This window comes from Pipistrellus hanaki (genome assembly GCF_964339955.1).
Source record: "Pipistrellus hanaki genome assembly, chromosome: 14".
NCBI lineage: Eukaryota > Metazoa > Chordata > Mammalia > Chiroptera > Vespertilionidae > Pipistrellus > Pipistrellus hanaki.
This window is the reverse complement of record NC_140516.1, coordinates 18637246-18659946: the sequence shown is the minus strand read 5'-3', so window position 1 is coordinate 18659946 and position 22701 is coordinate 18637246. Positions and strand designations below refer to the sequence as shown.

The following is a 22701-nucleotide window of genomic DNA, read 5'->3' as shown; positions in this document are numbered from 1 at the left end:
TTCCTTAGTCATTATCCACCCCCACCATCCCTTCAGGCTAAGAACATCATGCAGACTCGAGTTATTAAAGTTGATCTGAAAGAGCAATCTGTTCTAAATGACTGTCCCTGGATCTGCCACGGAACCCTGTAAATACCCTTCATTACTCTGTTGGGGCAGTATCACATTTCTTCATGCTACTTTTGTGGCTGACACAAGTTAGGCAGAGAGATTTAGTCTTTGGATGATCCTCGTTGATTGATGTAGGAATGGTGCTTCTTCTGAGACAGGTAACCCAAAATTTATTTTTCAGTATAATGTTTGAAAATAGGTATTCTGTTTATAGTTGTTGTTTTTTTAATCCTTACCCAGGGATATGTTTTGTTTATGGGTTGGAAGGGGAGGTATGGGGGATTGAAAGAGAGAGAGAGAAACATCAATGTAAGAGGGAAACATCGATTGGTTGCCTCTTGAACATACTCCAGCTGGGTTCGAAACCACAGCCTAGGTACATGCCCCGACTGGGAATCAAACCTGAGATCTTTTGGTGTATGGACAATACCATCAACTGAGCCACACTTGTCAGGGCTGTTTATAGTTTTTTAAAATGTTTTTATTTTTTTTAAGTAAAAACATGTTTTAAAATGTTTTTAGTTTTAGTTTTAGATAAGCATTTTCAATACCATTTAGATAAAAATATATATTTTTAAGGATTTAATTGTAATTCTCAATTACATTGTACCATGGGATTGTATAAGACCCTTTATAATCTACCATGCATACATCATTTCAGATGGTAAAAAACTTGTCTCTGATGTGACTACTTTTATCATTAACAAAAGTTAAAAATATATATACATGCTTCTGTTCTTTAAAATAAGACATAGAGGTTTTGTTTTTTATGTATCTGATATTGGAGAGGGGTACTCAATATAAATCAACAAAGTTTTTTGAATCCTCACCTGAGGATATGTTTTTATTGATTTTAACATTTTAAAAATTGATTTTAGAGGAGAGGAAAGGGAAAGAGAACGAGCAATATCAATGTGAGAAAGAAACATGCATTGGCTGGCTAACTCATTCAAGCTCCAAATAGGATTTAACAAAAAACCTACATATGTTCCCTGACCTGGAATCAAACCTGTAATCTCTTGGTGTGCTGGATCACTGAGCTATCCGGCCAGGGTTAAATCTACAAACTTTAAACAAAACATATTGAAACCTTGGTGTATGTGAGCAGTTTCTTTTAAAGAATTAGAACCCATTGCGATATGGAAAGAGAGCAAATACAAAATTTTTTTATGAATCCACTAGCCCAGAGATTCTCGCATGCTTATCCTAAGACTTCCTCTGTCAGAGATCTTCCAGATTCCTTGACATTCTGTGAATCATCCCAATGTGAATGAATTGTTTCTGTAGCTGAGTGACTATAGTAAGAAAACAGCTGAAGACAAGCACAGGATCATGTTCAAACCAGAATAAATGCATGTGTTGGAAGGGCTACTTAACTTTATCAGGAAGGCTTAAGACATGTAACCTTCTGCTTGTTTGTCACTTATAAAGTTTGTTTTTATTTATGTTAGATTGTTTTTAAGTTTAAAAAATTATTCTTTGTACTAATGAGCTCTCGTAAAATCTGACCTAGTAGTTTCTGGTATAATGTTTATAAAATTAGTACTGAGGATACACAAGATAGTGGCTGCATTATCTGGGAACAGAAACTAATTTTAAAAATATAGAATCTACAATATGAGTTTGATGTAAGCAAGATGTCTCCAGTTTCTGAGTTTTATTTATTTATTTATTTATTTATTTATTTATTTATTTATTTATTATATTTTATTAATTTTTTACAGAGAGGAAGAGAAAGGGATAGAGAGTTAGAAACATCGATCAGCTGCCTCTTACACACCCCCTACTGGGGATGTGCCCACAACCAAGGTACATGCCCTTGACAGGAATTGAACCTGGGACCTTTCAGTCCGCAGGCCAACGCTCTAGCCTCTGAGCCAAACCGGTTTCAGCGTATTAATTATTTAAAATATTTATATCTACCTTTTTTTCAAAGAGCTCAAAAATTTTGTACACTCTCTACATATGAAATGTTATAACTATGAGAAGAGAAATATTATTGCTATTCAGAAATTCTTTGGCTTTCTTCTTTAAATGTTATGCATTTTAAATCTTTTTAAGTTTTTCCTATTAATTCCTAATCCCACTGCTCAACCAACTCTATTGTATATTTCGGTCTGGATCTCCTCAAAATTCTGTACCTGGGTGAAAGGTAGAGAACCAGGCTTATCATGGCAGAGCTTGCAGGGAAGTAAAAATGGGTCTACTTATGGCTTTTGTAAGCATTTTCCTTTGGAAAATCAAATTGTAGCATATCTATTTGCTACCTGAAGTAGAGGTTCCAACCCAGCCAGCGTGGCTCAGTGATTGAGCATTGACCTATGAACCAGGAGGTCGTGATTTGATTCCAGCCAGAGCACATGCCTGGGTTGCAGGCTCGATCCCCAGTAGGGGGCATGCAGGAGGCAGCCAATCAATGATTATCTCTCATCGTTGATGTTTTTCTCTCTCCCTCTCCTTTCCTCTCTGAAATCTATAAAAATATATTTTAAGAAGGAAGGAAGGAAGAGAGGGAGGAAAAGAGGGAGGGAGGGAGAAAAGAAGGTTCTACTTTCCCATGTTCCTACCCAAGACCTGGTAGCATTTATCTTGATTATGCCTCAAGTTCTGAGTGGGATAATGGGAGAAGATCCTCTCTTTAAATATAAAAAAAAAATTTTTTTTGAAAATCTATATAAATTGAAAATGCAGAAACACAATTAAGTAGTCTTAAGGATAGAATTAACATAGGATTAGGTACAGTGAAGATCTGGGTTACTGTGATAATGAAAATACCTATCCATATAATTCAGCTCTTCTTGTTTTGTTTTGTTTTTAATCCAGATTATTTAAGTTTTCCTGAAATTTTTTTCATTTTGCTTGTATAAATAAAAAGCTCCATTACAAAAGGTGTAGTGAAAAGTCTGGTGTGATCACAATAAACAAATTTTATAGCTATTCAGTATCCTATAGGGAGTTTCAGGATGACTGAAAAGAATAAAAACTCTTTTAGTAATTTCCATGAAGTCTGGAGTTTTGATATATTTTTTGCACTGCTTTATATCTACTAACTGGTACATGTAGACATTAGGTAAATATTTGTTGAATGAATGATTGAGTGAATGAATGAATGAATGAAAAGCATGTTACAAGCTGTGTGATTTAAGAAAGCTAGATTTAAACCAATTATTTCATGCTATCCAAATCTAAGAGTGATCCTTTAAAAACAAAACAAAACAAAACAAAAAAACAATGACCAATGGCATTTTTCTGAATTTTTAAAACCCAGGATTGATGATGATCATGATGTTATTAACACTCTTAATTTGTACTAATCCATAGGATTAACTTTTTCTTTCCAAATATATATTCTGAAAATGTATTAAAGTCATATCAAAGAACCTGTACTTTGACAAAGTAGGTTTTTGAGCAAATGTTGGTTTGGTTAAGGATTCTTTTTAAGGATTGGAATGCTTATGAAAGAATACATCTGACATAGAATAATATATGAAAAAGTTATCCCAGATACTAACACATGAATAGGACTTGTAAAATATTATATTAAGTAGTAATTTTGACTTTTAAATAGTATATGATTATTTTCTTTCTGAAAAGTATGTTCAGACTAATTTGTTACTGGGTTTATTCTAAGTCTGTTGTTTTTCTCTTCTCCATCTTTTCTGTGATCTCTACTTAACAATTTTTAATGTTGGACAAATCATTCAAAACTCACAGCTTCATATTGGTTCATTCATTTTCATAGACAAGTATTCTAAATGTATGTGATTAAATGAGAGTCAATTTCCCATTAATTAAAAAATAAAAATATTGATATATTTTAAAAATAATCCCATTTTCTTTGAAAGATGGAATGTGGTATGATAAACTTAATATTAATTTCAAGCAAAAATCAATAAACATTGGCCTCTAGCTATCAGAGAAATTCTATAGGTAGAAAAGTTGATTGACCCCTCATCACCCATAGGTGCTGTCCTGCTATGGAATCCCTTTGCTCAGTTTTCTCCTATCCAATCAGGTGGAATGTTTGACAGGCACATGGTTTATACAGCTCAAAATAACTTGGGACCTGTGAGCTGACAAATGCTCTGGCTCCGGTGGTGACAGGTTGTCCAGCTTCTTACAGCCATCTTCACTGAAACTAAGGTTAACTCCTCACTCTCTATGGACAGCTACTTTCTATTTCCAAGGGCATGAAGAATTTTCTTTTTCTCCTGTGCATTCATCTAAAAGTTCTCCTTGGATAATTACCATCACAGTGGAGTGCCTGGGTTGGACATCCTCATCTGGGTCAACTAAAAAAAGAAAGGTAATATTCAGATTTAAGTTCTCAAGTGTGTTTTGATAACAGGGCACTGACAATGGGAAAGGGGATATTTCCGAGGCCTACATACTGTTATTTAGAGTAAAACCTAGGATAGCTTTCTAATTATGTATGATGGGACACAATATCACATGAAAAATAAAGTTCTATACATGTAAAGATTTTGGAGGGGATTGATGAAATTCCCAGGGATCAGTCTACTTGGGTACTAAGGAAAAATATCTCAACAGAGGAAGTCACAACATGCTGCATATATCATTCGAATTTTCCACACATTCACTTACTACAATAATGGTGTTTGTATAGAGAATATATGTGCAGTGCCTATTTCCTTTTTATAGGAAATAAAATATAAAATAATATTACTCTATAGTGAAAGACTTGCATTTTATTTTATTTTTTTATCATGTAAGAGGATATGCTTGCTATATTTAGAGTTGGGAGATCTGCTCCCTGGATTAATGTACACAACAGCTGCAGAAAGTTTTGCTCAAAGGACATTGCTCTTTCTTTCTCCTTTCTCCCTCTCTCTCTCTCTCTCTCTCTCTCTCTCTCTCTCTTCTCTTCAGCTGCATCAGAAAGACACTTGACAGTTAGTGGCAAATGTTTGGCCCAGGACATTGCACTATTGGCAGTAATTAAATGCACATCTTGCATTATATTTTAAAAACTGTATAAGCAAAGAAAAAGAGAACATGGGTTAATCTGTATTCGCATTCCCCCAAAGTGAACATTATAGTAACAATGCTATGAAATTTTGTTACTGCATCAACATATTTTTATTCACACTTATTAAAAATGCTAGCATTAATTTGAAAGAAATAAAATAGCTACTCTGTTTTCTTTCTCTAAAAATCACTATGATCCAATTACTTTCACAGTGGTAATGATTAAATGAATTCTACAGGCTCTAACATAAAAAGTTGTCATACCTTTTTAGTCTCTCCTTAATAATAACTCTTAGATTCACAGAAATTTCATAATAATTTTCTAGGAAATTAAGAATGCATTTACTTATAACCATAAAAATTTTTTAAAATTAAAATATGCTGTCTGACACATGATTTAACAATAAGAAAATCAAGGGCATCTCAGGAAATCTGAAATATATGGGCACTCTACTTACTTTGTCAAGAGACAAAATTATAATTATTACAGAATCTTACAATAATTGACTATGAAACAAAAAGCTAGACACTATCTAAATTCTGGAAGTTTGTCCTAATTCCCACTTATAGAATATGGCTAATGCTATTGAAACTCATAACAATGTGTTAAAACCCCAGTGTTCCACTTATCAATTTTGAATACAGACTATTACATGTTTCTATTACAATGTGTTTCCTAAAATAGACTCAGAACTGCAATTCATAAACAAGAGAAACTGAATGATCATGTTTTTATGCAGACATGGTTTTGGAATTTATAGAGATGGTTTTTCAAATTTACGTTTGAAAGAATGGCACAGCAGGTAAATCAGGTTTAATTGTGAAAGGTCTTTACTGAAATAAGGTTAGTATATGAAAAGGTGACAAATTTTTTTTTAAATATATTTTATTGATTTTGTAGAGAGGTAGGGAGAGAGATAGAGAGTTAGAAACATCGATGAGAGAGAGTCATCGATCAGCTGCCTCTTGCACACCCCCCACCGGGGATATGCCCGCAACCAAGGTACATGCCCTTGACCGGAATCGAACCCGGGACCTCTCAGTCCCCAAGCCGACGCTCTATCCATTGAGCCAAACCGGTCTTGGCAAAAAGGTGACAAATTTTTAAGTTAAAAAATTTCAACAGTTAATTCCTATATGTAATAGGAGTAATAAACTCAATTCACTAACCTGAAAGGATAAGACAAATAATACTGCTAATCCCAGAATAATTAGTTTCCTTCATTGACATTGAGATGTGACAAAGGCATTGCTTGTCTCATGGTGTTATTGCCAAGTCAAAAAAGTGAAAAGGTTTTAATGAATTTTCTTAAGAGATAAAGAAGAATCAAAACCATGGAGATATTTTCTTAAATTTTAATGGTGCTTCATAGTTGATATGGAGCTTTAAAAACTACTAGAACATTGCGTTTTTGCCTAAGAAAACAATCTCAGTAAAGAGAGAATGGTCTGTTTAGAAATTTGAGAGCCTATTTCAGCAGATACATTTTTGATGGGCACACAAGTTGTTGTGACTATACCTGCAGTCACTATAGGGTCCTTAGAGCTCATGTATATCAGAGTCACCTTGACAAGCTACGCACTCCTCTGCTTGGAGTCACAATACACTCCACACTGTGGGAGGAGCCCACAGAGCCTTCCCACCAAGTTCTTGAACTAGAACTAGATCTTGAAATCTGGAGCCTCTTTGGGACACTAGCTCCTCTCCCAATCTAGCACACGTATTATGTCAGGGGTGTGTGTGTGTGTGTGTGTGTCTTTTTTCAAACCCTTAATCACACACACAAAATGACAAAAATATTAAGAGACTGAGAGAGTACAAAAATGTTAATTTTTTTCTTATTTAAAATGAATCTTTGTGATCATGGGGATTGAATAGTTTCCTCATTTGGGATTTCCTATATATTAATTTAAATTCATCATGAATAGTGAAATTCTGAGAGTGATGTAAAACTTCCCATGCCTATCACCTTTTGTGCCTATCACTTTTTGTGACTACCACCAAACCCTTTTTTTGGCCCTAGATTCCTGAAATCTTCTTGCTTGCCTTACATTAGCTTTTCTATGGGTTGTAGAATTTACTTTTACTGGTTTCTTTGCTATCTCTGAGATTAAATACAAACTTTGGGCTCTAGGCTTCAGTATCCTTTACATTAGTGGTTCTCTATGTGATTATTTTCTTATGTATATGAAAACATACATGGTATGTTTCATAGTAGCCCACCTCCCCTCCTTTCATACAAACTAAAACTTTACTTTCTTGCCAACTTCTGATATTTACCAATTTGATTCAAACAATATAAGAGAAGGGCTTACACATCTTTTGCCTATTATCTAAAAACCTTTTCACATTTAAAACGTCTGCCCTTGAGGTATATTCCCTTAATTAAATAGATTCCTACTAATCCTACATATAACCTCTGCTGTCTCTTTATTTTCAAAATAAAATATAGACACATTTCATTTGTCTATATTTTATCTTCTGTTTTTCCTCTGACAAACTGAAAGAGAAATTTTAAGAATGGGACTTATTTCCATACTGTTACTGACATATTTCCACATATCTCAAGTGCTTACTTTGGTAATGTAATATATACTAATTTACTAATGCCACTCACACCAAAATTAGACTAGAAATAAAACAGATGGAGATGCTCACTGTCATAGTGAGGGGATGATTTTGTAACAATGAAGAAGGATTTACCTCCAAGTGCATTCCATCTGCAGCCAAATTTTAAAAAGATGGTATGTACCCAACTCTGCTCGATTAGTCTATATGTAATGGGATTTGGTTCTTGGCCCAGCAAGAGTTTCTCCAGAACTGATTTAAATACTTCTCTTGTGTGACATTTTGGGGTATAGAAGACAAGACAAACTGGTCAATACCAGCATTAAAGAGAGTGAGCAAAGTCAATTTTGTTAAACATTTTTTCCCTAAAGAACATTCTGGCAATTGACCGGCCAACATAGCTCAGTGGTTGAGTGTCAACCTCATGGTTCCATTTCTAGTCAGGACTCAAGCCCAGGTTACGGGCTCAATCCCCAGTGTGGGGCATGTGGAAGCAGCCAATCAATGATTTTCTCTCATCATTGATGTTTCTATCTCTCTCTCCCTCTCCCTTCCTCTCTGAAATCAATACACACACATACACACATAAATACACACACACACACACATATATAATTAAGAGACAAAATAATTACACATCAACAGAAAAGAGTTACCTTAAATTTGTATAGTGCTCTACATTTCTAAAGTGCTTTCCCAGAGAAAACTATGAAGAGTAATGCTGACTTAACCTGAGTTAAGAAATAGTCATTTCCTGCTTAACGCGCATATGCTCTGAGAAAGGCGTCGTTAGGTGATTTCATCGGGCGACTATCACAAACCTGGATGTTCTAGCCTTTTAGTTCATTGTATGTGCTATACTTTTATAAGACTGGCAGCATAAAAGGGCTATTTACACAAGCATCACCACAAACACGTGAGTAATGTAGTCTGAGCCCTGACAGTTGACTTTTTATGTGTGTGTAATGCAAATGCCCGAGTACCCAGGCATCCACTTAAACTAAGGTTACCTAGAATAAATGCATTGCCAGTCTCAGGATTAGATAAATAACCATGCTGCCTCACCCCACTGAGTGCCTTTGTTTTAGAAATCTTGGTTGATTTTGGTAACTGACCGTTTGGGTTACTTGTTTTTTCCTTTTCCCGTGCCTTAAATTATGGCTTGTATATATATATATATATATATTAAAAATAAATGTTTTAAATTGATTTTTAGAGAGAGGGGAAGAAAGAGAGAGTGCGAGAAACATAAATGTGAAAGCAAAATATCAATTGGCTGCCTCCTGCATATCCCATACTGGCGATGGAGCATGCAACCTGGGCCCTGACCGGGAATGGAACTGGCAACCTTGTGGTGCATGAGATGACTCCGAACCAACTAAGCCACTCCAGCCAGGGCATGGTTCTTATTTATTTATTTATTTATTTATTTATTTATTTATTTGTATTTCTTGCCGATCCTCATTCAAGGATATTTTCCCATTGATTTTCAGAAGAGAGGGGGCGAGACAGGAAGAGAGAAACATTGATGTGAGAGAGACACATCAATTGGTTGTCTCCCATATTTGCCCCAACAGGGCCAGAGATGGAGGCTGCAACTGAGGTATGTGCCCTTGGCCAGAATAGAAGCTGAGACCCTTCACTCCTTAGATCAGTGCTCTATCCACTAGACCAAACCATCCGAGGGCTGGTTTTATGTTTCAAGCTCACCAATAAATAGTGAGCCCACGAAAACCTAGGCTACCACCCTCGACTCCAGTAAAAAGAGAATGCCAGGCTCCTGTTCCCTCTCTCTCTCTCTCTCTACCTGCAACCTTGCAGTTGCCCATGGCATATTGTGTATGCTCCAGGGCCTGTAAATAATAAACTCTTTTTTTGTTTGGAGTTTTCTAATGCTTATTGCTGAAGGCTATCTTGTATTCTAATAAGAACTATAAGGGTCAATCCAGCTGACACATTGGTTTAGGAAGGGGTAGTGTGTATGGGAAAGTGTAGTGGCCAGCTGAGTACCCAAGCATTTCCAGTCCTTCTGGATAGCCCAAGACAGCACAAACGGTAATGCTTTGCACTAGTACTTTACGACATTACCGCGGCAACACCAGGACGAGGTAACAAAAATGTTTTAGCTCTACTTTAACAGTAATTATAGGGGACCATCATTGAATATATGTTCCATCATTGACCCAATCATTGTTGTATGGCACATGACTATATACCCAAGGGTATCAGCATCAAGTTTTGTTTGTATGAATCGGACTTTTACATTTTCAGCAAGTTTTTTAGAGATCTTCTTTTCAAGAAAAATCCTAGGGGGGAAAAAAAACAGAGATATTTAGCAAAGTAGAGAACATTCAATAAGCATTCTATGTGGCTAAGTTAGTTTCCATAATTTACTAGTCTGTCATGATTGCTTAGGCCATATTGTTTCATTTTCAACCTAGGACCATTTCACTACAACCATTATCTGTTTTCAAGGGCAATTTGCTCCTTTTTGTTTTGAAAATGGCATAAAATCCAAGTTTGAATTTTTTCAGAAGCAGAAAAAATATCGTAGGTAAAATGTCTAAGAAAACTTTTAATTTCCTTTCTTGAAACCTGCTCTTGGCTCATTCAAGTAAATCATTCCACCACTCACCTAGTTGCTCAAGCCGTAATTATTGTGGTCACCTTTTACTCTGCTCTTTCTCTCCCATCCCACACTCAATCCATCAGCAAATCACACTCGCTCTATTTTCAAAAGATATCTCAAATCTGACCATTTCTCACCCTTTCCCACCGATAACTACTCTTTAACTTTCAGAAAGGAAGGGAGAGGGAGACAGATAGATAAAACATCAATGATGAGAGAGAATCATTGATCAGCTGCCTCCTGCTTGCCCCTACTGGGGATTGAGCCCACAACCTAGGCATGCACCCTTGTCTGAAATGAAACCTGGGACCCTTCAGTCTGCAGGTCAATGCTCTATCCATTGAGCCAATCCAGCTAGAGCCTGCTTCCATTTCTTATCATGGAATGTGGCTAAAGCTGTTAAATGATTATAATAACAATAATTATAATAGTAACTACCATTTATTGAACATCTATAAAATACCAAACACATTTAATCATTACTTCAACCTATGAGATGGCTACTGTTATTATACCTGCTTAATAAATGAGTAAACTGAAGCTTACAAAAGTTAAATAACTTTCTTGAATTTATACAACTAAGAGGTGTCAGAATTGGATTTGAACCAGATCTATCTAACTCCAAGTGTTAGATAATAAACACTACACTAAAATATTAAAGAAATTCTTTATTTCTGAAACCGGTTTGGCTCAGTGGTAGAGCGTCTGTCTGCGGACTGAAAGGTCCCAGGTTCGATTCAGGTCAAGGTCAAGAGCATGTACGTTGGTTGTGGGCACATCCCCAGTAGGGGGTGTGCAAGAGGCAGCTGGTCAATGTTTCTCTCTCATCGACATTTCTATTATAGCTCTCTATCTCTCTCCCTTCCTCTCTGTAAAAAAATCAATAAAATATATTAAAAAAAAAAAAAAAGAAAAAAAAGAAAAGAAAGGTACCAGATTCGATTCTGGTCAGGGGCATGTGCCTTGGTTGCGAGCACATCCCCAGTGTCGGGGGGGTGCAGGAGTCAGCTGATCGATGTTTCTCTCTCATCAATGTTTATAGCTCTCTATCTCTCTCCCTTCCTCTCTGTAAAAAAAATCAATAGAATATATATTTTTTAAAAATAAATTCTTTATTTTGAATACCTGAAGTTTTATTATAAAAATTTCTCACAACCATAAGCATCAGAATAGGCACATATTTACACATTAATTAGCTTTTTTTCTTTAAAAAAAAAATAGTTGCAGTGATTACTTATATAAGTATTTTCTTTTCAATTTCTGCCCTAAAATAAGATTTTTATTTATTTTATTTTATTTTTTAAAAGTATGTCATTGATTTTTTTACAGAGAGGAAGAGAGAGAGAGAGAGAGAGTTAGAAATGTGGATTAGAGAGAAACATTGATCAGCTGCCTCCTGCACACCCCCTACTGGGGATGTGCCTGCAACTAACATACATGCCCTTGACCTGAATCGAACCCGGGTCTCTTTAGTCTGCAGGCCGATGCTCTATCCACTGAGCCAAACCGGTTAGGGCAAGCTTTTTATTTTTTTTAAGTAAATTTTTATTGATTTTAGAGAGGAAGGGAGAGGGAGAGAGAGATAGAAACATCAATGAGAGAAAATTCTTGATTGGCTGTCTCCTGCACACTCTACACTGAGGATCAATCCCAAACCTGGGCAGGGAATCGAACTATGACCTCCTGGTTCGTAGGTCAACCACTGAGTCACACTGGCTGAGCCAAATATAAGCATTTTAAAAGTTTTTCAACATTAACATCTCCTTTACCTAAGTATTAATTTTTACTAATATTGTTTGGGTGCCCATTATAACGGGTCCTGTTTTAAGAGCTTTGCTTTCATTATGTTGTTAATCCTCACTCCCCTCGGAAAAAGTATTATCCATGTTTTACAGATGAGAATTCCAGTTTAGAGAAGTTAAGTAATTTTCTCAAAGTTACATAACTTCTGAGAAATGAAGCCATAATTTGAAAACAAATCTGATTCTAAGGCCAATGCTCATTCCATATTGCTCAAGATAAAAGCCATATTAAATAGTTAGAGACAAAGGTACATTAAAATGCAATATGAGTAATGTCCAACAAAAGGGAGAAGGCCATCCTGATTCATAAAGCTCTCAATTTTCTTCCTCACATCTAAATATATACAGAAACTCAAAGTAGGCTAATGAAGTAGCTGATTAACAAATGAGAAGCATTTTCAATCAGAACATTAATTACATTTTCAAATAGCATGTTGTACCTGATTTCATATATCTTTAACTATTCTGCTGCATAGTTAATGCACAAAATAAATAAATTTTCAATTGGGATGTCAGTTATACTTTCATGTACTATTTTTTGTTTGTTTTTTTTAATTAAGATATTATATGTGTACATACCTTACCAATCCCCTCTCCCCCCATTCATGTGTGTCGTTCACAGTTGTAAAACTTTAACACAGCCATATAGTTCTATCTGATGAGTATATAATAATTTAATTAACTAATTTCTTATTGAACATGATCCCAATTTTTTAATATTATCATCTATACTATGATGAATATCTTTGTAGATAAATCTTTGTACCCATTTAATGTCTTTGCATTTTCAATTAACCTTTTATTAAGACACAATAGACTTCTTACCCAAATAAATGGATTCAGTAGTGGAAATCCCAGGCTGCAACAGTGGGAAAATATCTGCTGTAGGTAATCCTTTTAGCCATCTGTAATTGCCATCTCAAAGTCATTGCTCACTTTGCCAATTTAGAGGTTAGTTTAAAAGTTTGAGAACTTTGGGAAATTTATTTATGATACAAGTGAGACTATCATATAAGAGGTGAACTGAAATAAGTTTTGTCATAAAAAACAGAAAAGATTTAGGAGATTAGTTTTCTCTCCATGTTCCCAGCACAAGGCCCAGCACTTAGTATACAAGTGGTAAATAGCTTTTTTTTAAAAATGTTGTTGTTTTTTAATTGATTTCAAAGAGGAAGGGAGAGGGAGAGAGAGAGAGAAACATCAATGATCAGAATCAGTGATTGGCTACCTCCTGCATGCTCTCTCCTAGGGATCAAGCCTGCAATCTAGGCATGTGCCCTTGACTGAAATAGATCACAGGACCCTTCAGTTTGCAGGCCAATGCTCTATCCACTAAGCCAAACCAGCTAGGGCAGAATGGCAAATAGTTTTCATCTCCATTACCATCTCTGATTGATTGGTGGTAGCAGATGGAGTGGAGTGTTAAGAAAGTCAAGGTCGATGGAAAAAGTACTGTAATCACTTAGCTACATCTTTTATAAGGAGGAGAGAGAGGAGTAACAGCCTGTGGGTCACAAGTTGCCATCCCTCTAGTAAGTGTGTGAATGAATAAATAGATATAATATTAATAATATAACATTGGTTTGCATTACCAAACTTTCTAGTCCAGGGAACTTAGAATTATGGGTACTGTACTATTTTCTTAAGCTTTAAAAATTTTTATTTTTATTTATTTATTTATTTATTTTAAATATATATTTTATTGATTTTGTACAGAGAGGAAGAGAGAGAGATAGAGAGTTAGAAACATCGATGAGAGAGAGTCATTGATCAGTTGCCTCTTGCACACCCCCTACTGGGGATATGCCTGCAACCAAGGTACATGCCCTTGACCAGAATCGAACCCGGGTCCCTTCAGTCCCCAAGCCGACGCTCTATCCATTGAGCTAAACCGGTCCCGGCAAAAATTTTTATTTTTGAATCAGTAATATGATCATATAATTAAAATTCAAAAGTCAGGAAAGAGTATAAAGTGAGGAATGTCTTGTCTTGCCCCCACTTTCCTGTCTTCCATCTCCCTTCTTAAATTAACTGAGGTTAATTTAAGAGATATTTTAAAACCTAGGGTTTAACTCATATCTTTATAGAAATTAAATTAGTTATACCTTATTTGAAAAGGCTAAATTATTATAGTTTTCAAGAGCAGATTAAACCTATAAACAATAGCAAATTTAAACAAATGTTTCTAGCTTTCTTAAAACAAAAGCATTATTTTCATGAGCTGGGTCAAGTTTATAATTTCAGTAACCAATTGAGATTATGTTGTCAATATCTTTTAATTTTTATTATTTTATTACATTCAAGGTAAAAGGGAGAGGATGGAGAGCAAACCTCTGTACTTTATAACTAAAAGCCCTTAACAGATACTGTCAAAATTATATTTAGAAATTTTATTTAATGTTACTATAGCTATATATATATATATATATATATATATATATATCTTCCTCAGTTGAACTTATATTTAAAGAATTTAATAAAGTGGTAATGCCTATATTTTTATTTTCAATTTCAATAAAATCTCATTCAGTTCCTCTTCATTTTACAATTTGAGAATAGCCTTTAAGTCTTTATAGTAAATTTTGTAAAAGTGTTAAAATTAGGCAATTGTTTATTTCAAGCTTTAAATTCTTAGGAATCCATCATGCTTTAGTAAACATAGACTTGTTGTTCTCTGGAAATGATCCAAACTTATTACTATTGTTTTCTCACAGCATGCAAGACGACAGCATAGAAGCTTCTACTTCCATTTCTCAGCTCCTCAGAGAGAGCTACTTAGCAGAAACCAGACATCGGGGAAACGATGAGAGGAGCCGAGCAGAGCCTTCTTCCAACCCTTTCCATTTTGGCAGTCCTTCTGGGGATGCAGAAGGAGGAGGAAGCCAAGACGACCTTCCAGATCTTTCAGCTTTTCTGAGCCAAGAAGAATTAGATGAAAGTGTCAATCTGGCAAGATTGGCGATCAATCACGACCCTTTGGAGAAAACAGATGAAGCTCAAGCCAGAAAACGTCTTTCTTCTGATCAGATGAAACACCCATCAAAATCAAGTTTTGACCCTAACTTCCGCCAGGATAACTCTCCAAGTCCTACCAGCTCTAACGAGAGCCCTCCGGAGGCAACAAGGCCACAGTATAGTTCTGAGTCTCAGTCCAAAAAACTATTCTTAAATAAGGCTGCTGATTTTATTGAAGAGCTGTCCTCCCTTTTCAAAGCCCATAGCTCCAAAAGGATTAGGCCCCGGGCCTGCAAAAACCACAAGAGCAAATTGGAATCTCAAAACAAAGTTATGCAGGAAAATAGCTCCGGTTTCTCAGCTCTATCAGAAAAAAGAGAAAGATCGTCTGTTCCCATTGCCATCCCGACCGATACTAGAGATAACGAAGTGAATCATGCCCTTGAGCAGCAGGAAGCCAAGCGGCGCGGGGCTGAGCAGGCTGCCAGCGAGGCAGCTGGTGGAGACACCACCCCAGGGTCTTCACCATCATCCTTGTACTATGAAGAACCTCTGGGGCAACCTCCCCGATTCACTCAAAAGTTATGGAGCAGAGAAGTTCCAGAAGGAACCAGAGTACAGTTGGATTGCATAGTGGTAGGAATTCCACCACCTCACGTAAGGTAAAAGTGCCCCATGAGTAATGCTTAGTAATTGCTTTCCATCTACCATGATTCTCCTAAGTTTGTCTTTTAAGTAAGTGGTTTTAAAAATTATATACTCCCTTTGAGAAAAACAGAGTTTAAAGCAGCACTGTCCAATAGAAATATAATGTTAGCCATATATGTAATTAAAATTTTTCTAGTAGCCACATTTTATTTTATTTTATTTTTATTTTTAATATTCTTATCTATTTCATAGAGGAAGGGAGAGGGAGAGAGAGATAGAAACATCAATGATGAAAGAGAATCATTCATAGGCTGCCTCCTGCATGTCCCCTACTGGGGATCGAGACCACAACCTGGGCATGTGCCCTTGACTGGAATCGAACACAGGACCTTTCAGTCCTCAGGCTGGGGCTCTATCCACTGATCCATACCTGCTAGGACTAGTAGCCACATTTTAAAAAAGTAAGGACTGAGAAAAATTAACTTTTTAAATGTGCATTATTTAACCAATAAATGAAAACATTATCATTTCCACATGTAACCAATATAAACATTATTTTTATGATAGTTTACATTCTTTTTGTCATACTAGGCTTTCAAAATCCAATGTGAATTCTACAATTACAGTACATCTCAATTTGCCTACAACATTTTCCTAGGAAATAAATAATTTACATTTAGATTTTATAAAACCTATAGTTTAAAAAGTAGATTGACATACACAAGTCATGCTAAACCTACTTAATTTTTTTCTAATATTCAATTTTGTAAAATTGAGTTGATATCAGTTTTTTTAATTAAAAATAATTTAAAGTTCAGTCCCTCAGTTGTACTGGTGACATTTTAAGTGCTCAATACCACATGTGGCTAATGATTATGGTATCAGACAGCACAGGTATACAGACTAAAACTTGAAAAAGAAAGTATTTATGACCTATACTCAATGAATACCTGTGATTTCCCCCCCCCCCCAATTTTTAAAGAAAGCCAAATAATCTAATAAAAGCTGACAGATTAAACATAAAATAAGGATGTTGCTAAGGTCGATTTACAGATTCATTTTACAGGTAATGTATTTATTATAAACTTTTTGACATCAGTTTAATGAATACTATTCTTCCTAATGTCCAAGCCTTTCCCTAGTATGACAGATGAGTAGAGAGAAAATCCACCTTTTATGTGCCAACCACTCAGCTTTTCTGTGAAGCAGATGAAGCCTAAGCTTTAGGGCTCCTCATTTGCATAAACTATACCTAACTTTGGGTTCTGATTTTTTTTTTTTTTATGCAGAACTTCCACATTTATGACCTTCAGGCCCAACAAAATGTGGATATAGCTGTAGCCCCAAGGTGACATTTGCTACCTGTAACCCTATAATAATATGTGAATAATGTGCTTGCAGTGTATTATTTTTGTAGAGAATTGCTGGTATTTAGAGTCCTGTAAGAGTTACTTTGCTTCCCTAATACCTAATTACCACTAGAACATGACCTTGTTAGTATTTAACACTTATTCTCAGTATGTAAGCAGTTCCTCATATTTTTCTTAGAGAATATTCATATGATAGAACAGAAATAGTATTAATATTAATAACTAGAGACCCAGTACACAAATTTGTGTATGGGTGGGGTCCCTTGGCCTGGCTGGCAATCAGGGCTAATCAGGGCATCTCGCCCAGTCCCCATGGGGGCCGATCAAGGTTATCCAGCCGGGGGGAGGGACCACAGGATGTTGGCCGACTGCAGGAGGTTGGCTGTGGAGTGCACTGACCACCAGTGGACAGCTCTTGTGTTGAGTGTCAGCCCCCTAGTGGTCAGTGAGCATCATAGTGACTGGTCAACCAGTCTTTTATATATATATAAAACTATTCTGAGAGGGTAGCTCAAATTTAAAAGAGCGATCAGACAAATGTAATCAAAACATTACAATATTGTATAATAAAGGCTATAATAGAAGTATGTATAGGGTGCAATGACAACTCACAATAAGATGTGATTACTTTGCCTGGAGTGCAGGATAAATAAGAGTTAACACAGGAGGTGCAACTTCAGTTTGAAGAGACATAGGGTGGAAGAGAAAAGCAAGAGCAAAGGCCCAGAGACAAGTGTTTTCAGGGAATTACAAGTACTTGGCTATGTGAGAAACTTGGGGTAACAGGTGAGAAAAGATGAGGGAAAAGACTGAAGAAGTAGGTAGAGAGATAGGTTGCTTTAGGCCAGGTCCACTCAACATGTTCATATGAAGATACAGACACAGAAATTGCACTATTTTTATGTGACAGGAACTGATCTAACTAGAAAGAAGAGTGGAATCAGGTGATTTTGAAGAGCCTTAAAAGCAAAGCAGAATAGTTTAGACTTGGTCGCAAACCAAATGGAAACCATCTACAGTTGTGTATAGGAAAGTAACAATATGAAAGGGAGCATTTAGGTAGCATTAATCTGGAAGAATGAGTTAGATCAGAAATGAATGGAACCATGAGACTACAAAGGAAGCTATCCCAGGCAGCAAATGCTCTGATGGGACTGGCATGGGGGCACTAGGAAAACAGAGAAAAGACTTGAGCGAGCAATAAATATAGGAGACAAGAAATCAAGCTGAACTGGTGATTGATTAGCTAAGAAGGAAAACTAAAAAAAAAAAAAATTTACTCCACAAGTTTGAAGCTGGGCACCTGAGAGAATTATGGGATCACTGGCAAGGACTGAGAAAATGCAAGAGGTGGATGATTTATGGAGGAGTTTGATGACTTGAATGTGAGGAAATGAAGGGATCCTATCCAATAGGCTGTCGGAAATGCAGGTCTGAAGGTCAAGAGAGAAGGCAGTGGGACTGGGAACAGTCCAAGATGACCTGGACACCAGGAAAAGCCTGACACAATATCTCTGTAATTACAAAGGGACTAAAAATACAGGTAATACTTGGAACTAACTTCTAGTAGTGCTAGACTGGAATGGTATTTTCCAACCTTCTTCTACCAGTAACTCCTTCCACATTTCTTCTCATAATAAGTTTGTTTACATGTTACCCAATACATATTTCACACATACACACTTTTAAAAAAAATAAAAAGATAAAATTAGTGCTTTGGGAATTGACTAGGGTTGGGTGGGGAGACCCTCCAGCCCCTACCTGCTTGCTTACCCCAGAAATGAAGACATCTCCATAGAACCCAGGAGCATAGGTTTTGATCCATAGGATTCATTTTAAAATAATAATGAGACATTTGGGGTTGCCATATAAGAACACCACAGGGAATAAGAAAATCACCCTTTTGCTGTTTTTTCAAGGAAATGTAACGTCTTTCTGGAAACTGGGGTCTAACCTTGTATCTGTGCTCCTGTGTATAATCAGTATTTTACTTATGTTCTTGTAACCCTAGGTTAGCACAATGAAAAATCATTTTTGCATATCTTTGTTGATTTCCAAGTGAATTGGATAGAAAATGCTTTGTTTTGTAGGGATGGTATTCTATATCACTAGTGTTTTTGAAAGCTTGTTAATCTTAGACATAGGTTCATTGGAGGATTTGTCTTAGGAAATGAAATACACTCATGGGTTACCCACAGATGAAAGAGTCTACAGGAATTCACAGCAAATGGCCATGATCCTTTTATATATCATGACTCCAAATTCTTTCCCCAGGAATGTACAGCTGGGTCACACTAAGTATATTTGCTTGTATGCAACCTTCTGAAGCAGCACAAATTTACCTTTTATAAATGTCCATGCCTGCTTTGGCTGTTAAATTTTGCCATTGGTACTTCTGGACCTATGCTTTCTAGTAGTGTGCTGAGGAAATAAATTAGTTATGAAGAAAAATATCTTTATCTTAAATGGTTTAGAACAATTCTTTAAAATGTTATAAGAAATTATACAGGTGGGCAAAAGTTGGTTTACAGTGGTGAGTATGAGAAACACAGTTTATTCTTGTATTATTATTTATTAATTATTGTATTATTTTCCATGTGAACAATTGTAAACCTACTTTTGCCCAACCCTGTATATATAATTATCATGTGAAATATTATGTAAATATTTTTAAATATTACATTATTTAAGGGTTTTTCTTGTTCTTTTTGGGGAAAATCTAGATACCTTCCATTATTCATTAATCCAACAAATATTAAGTGCCAATAATGGTATATGTACTGAAAATTAAAGCACTAAAATTAAAGCATGGAGCCTGGAATCTAGAAAGGAACACAGACAATAAAGAAATATTTCATAAATGATTGTATAATTACAATTGTGATAAATGTCATAAAGGAGAGGCATATAGCAAATAAATCAAACCTTGAGAGTATATTAGAGAAGATTTTTCTGAAAAGTGGTACTTAAGCTGAGACATAAAAGAGGACTAGGAATTAGCCCAGCAAAATGAGGTGTGAGGGAAAGTGTTGCAGGATGAGGGAACAGCAAATTTGAGCTCTTGAGGCAGCAAGACAATGGTTCACTTAAAGGAATTGAAGAAAATGGCATCACCAGAAGATAAAGAGGAAAGATTAAATGATTTGAGATAAGTTTAGAGAGGGAACAGAGGCTAGAGTTTGAGAGGTTCCTAGAACACGCTACTAAAGCAGGTCCCTGGATCAGCAGTGTCAGCGTCACCTGGGACCTTGGTGGGTATGCAAATTCACAGGTTCCACCTTGGACCTACTGACTCAGGCCCTGTAGGAGTGAGGCCCATACATCTGTATTTTAACAAATTGCTGTTTGTTTCTGTGCTGAGCATTTTTGCAAATTCTTTTTCCTGACCTGGAGGGACCTCCTCCCAACCCCCAAAGGTCTCCCCCTGCTCAGTTCCTTGACCCAGATGTTGCAATCTGCAGTTAACATTCTAGCACCTGCTCCTTAGTCTTCACTCCAACAGAACACCTGTTCACTTAAAGGAATTGTGTTGGAGTCACCTCACCATAGCACGTGGTCCTTTGAGGCAGGATCTGAGATTAAAAACCAGACTAATTTATAACCCTAAACAATATCGGTACAGAAGTATTTACAGGTGAAATGACAAAAATCCTAGATTTACATTAAAATAATCCAAGGTGGGGAGAAGTGGAGAATATATAAGAAACTTATTTGCTACTTGTTGATAATTTGTTGAAGCTAAGTAATGTGTGCATTGGGTTCATAAACCAGTGTCTCTACTTTGTAGATGTTTGCAAGTTTTCATAAGTTTTTTAAAATAATATTAGTATTTCATGTTTTTAAAATGTTATATAAGTGAAATCAATGTATATATTCTTCTCTACTTGAATTTTTCCCTAAAACATATATCCATGTATATATTTTATATATGTTGGCATATAACTCTAATTCACTCATTTTCATTGCTATTTAATTGCAAGGCTGGAGGATATTGATGTATATTTGCATTGCTTCCAGTTTCTTTTTCCTAATATGAACAACGCTATTATAAACATTCTAATATATTCTCCTGTGTCTTATATTTCAGTTAAGCTAGCTAAGCCCTCCTGTACAATGTTGACTAGAAGTGTTGATACTAGGTGCTACAGTCTTGTTTGTGTTCTAAAAGAGAATGACTTCCATTTTTCACCATTATGTAGGATTTTGTTGCAGTTTCCTTTAGTTTAGAAATATGATTTTTTTAAAATCATGACTGATGTTGAATTTTTTCTGCTTTTATTGATATTATTTTATGATTTCCCCCTTTTATATTGTTACTATGGTAAAGAACATTGATTTTTATTATGACAAACAAAACTTGAAATTCTTGGGGCAAACAAAGGCAACTCTATAAAAGAGGCTCCAAGTTGAACAAATAGAATTTATTCTTAAAGAAAGATTAACATAGCAAATAGATGAAAATAAGAACTTTACTTTAGCCGGGACCGGTTTGGCTCAGTGGATAGAGCGTCGGCCTGAGGACTGAAAGGTCCTGGGTTCGATTCCAGTCAAGGGCATGTACCTTGGTTGTGGGCGCATCCTCAGTAGGGGGTGTGCAAGAGGCAGCTGATCAATGATTCTCTCTCATCGATGTTTCTAACTCTCTATCCCTCTCTCCTCCTCTCTGTGAAAAATCAATAAAATATATTTTTTTAAAGAAATTTACTTTAAATATGTAACATTGGGGGAAAAATCAAGTATATTGCATTAATAACAAAACTAGAAAACGTAATATATTTGTTTACTTATTTGTTCAATAATAATTATTCAGTACTCACTATGCATCAGGAACTATTCCAAGCACTTAGGGTTCATCAGTAAATAAAACAGAATTTCCTGATAAATTTTATTCTACATGAAGTGAAAGAAATAGACAATAAACCATATATTTAATAAAGAAGTGATTTATACAGTAGTTCAATAGTAAGTGCTATAAGTGAAAGAAAAGAGGAATTCTAGAAAGAGGAAAAAAAGTTTCTAGTCATCCCTATTCAAAGTAATTAATCCTTTAAAATTATTTTAGGAATTATTCTGAACTTCACATTTATTCATCCTCCCTCTTGCCTAAAGTTGGCTATGTGGTAAAGGGTAGTCTTGATGAGTTTATATTAGGCAACTATTTTATTTATGCTTTTCTTAAGTTACCATTCAGAAAAATTAATATTTTAATAAAAGTTAAAGCATAGACAAATCTTCCCCACACCCATCAGTGGGAAACTCAGTTAAACAAGATACAGAAAACACCAAATTTTATCATGAAATCCAGCATAACTTTGGGTCCTGTTAGAAAACATTTAATATTATCCTACTGTCCAGTATATTCCTGTTGCACTCAGTATATGAAGAGTCACTTCGGTCAGGGAGAGAGCTGAACATGTCAGTAAGTAAACATATTACCTTTTAGTTGTTTCAGGCATTGTTAGACAAAGATGGTTCTAGACAATCAAGGAAAGATCTTTTTCAGACCCCAGGCCTTCTTTTAAAAAAAAAAAATGGAAGACTTTAGGCTATAATAATCCTAATTTAAATTCATTCATTTAACATGTATACAACACTTTTTGGAGCATCTAGAATGTGCCATATCTGGCC

General features: G+C 35.7%; 1 protein-coding gene across 3 annotated transcripts in view; it reads left to right on the top strand.

Moving 5' to 3' along the window:
• Positions 1-22701, top strand: part of MYPN (myopalladin) — an 88837-nt gene that overhangs the window by 12797 nt on the left and 53339 nt on the right. Inside the window, exons 2-3 of one of the 3 annotated variants that reach the window (XM_084904240.1) lie at positions 4299-4417; positions 14815-15717. In XM_084904240.1, the coding sequence (XP_084760366.1) occupies positions 14816-15717 (902 nt within the window). In that variant the 5' untranslated portion in view covers positions 4299-4417; position 14815. Of the gene's footprint in view, positions 1-207; positions 270-4298; positions 4418-14814; positions 15718-22701 lie in introns of those variants that run through there. The other 2 variants (XM_084904239.1, XM_084904241.1) reach the window with 2 other exon arrangements.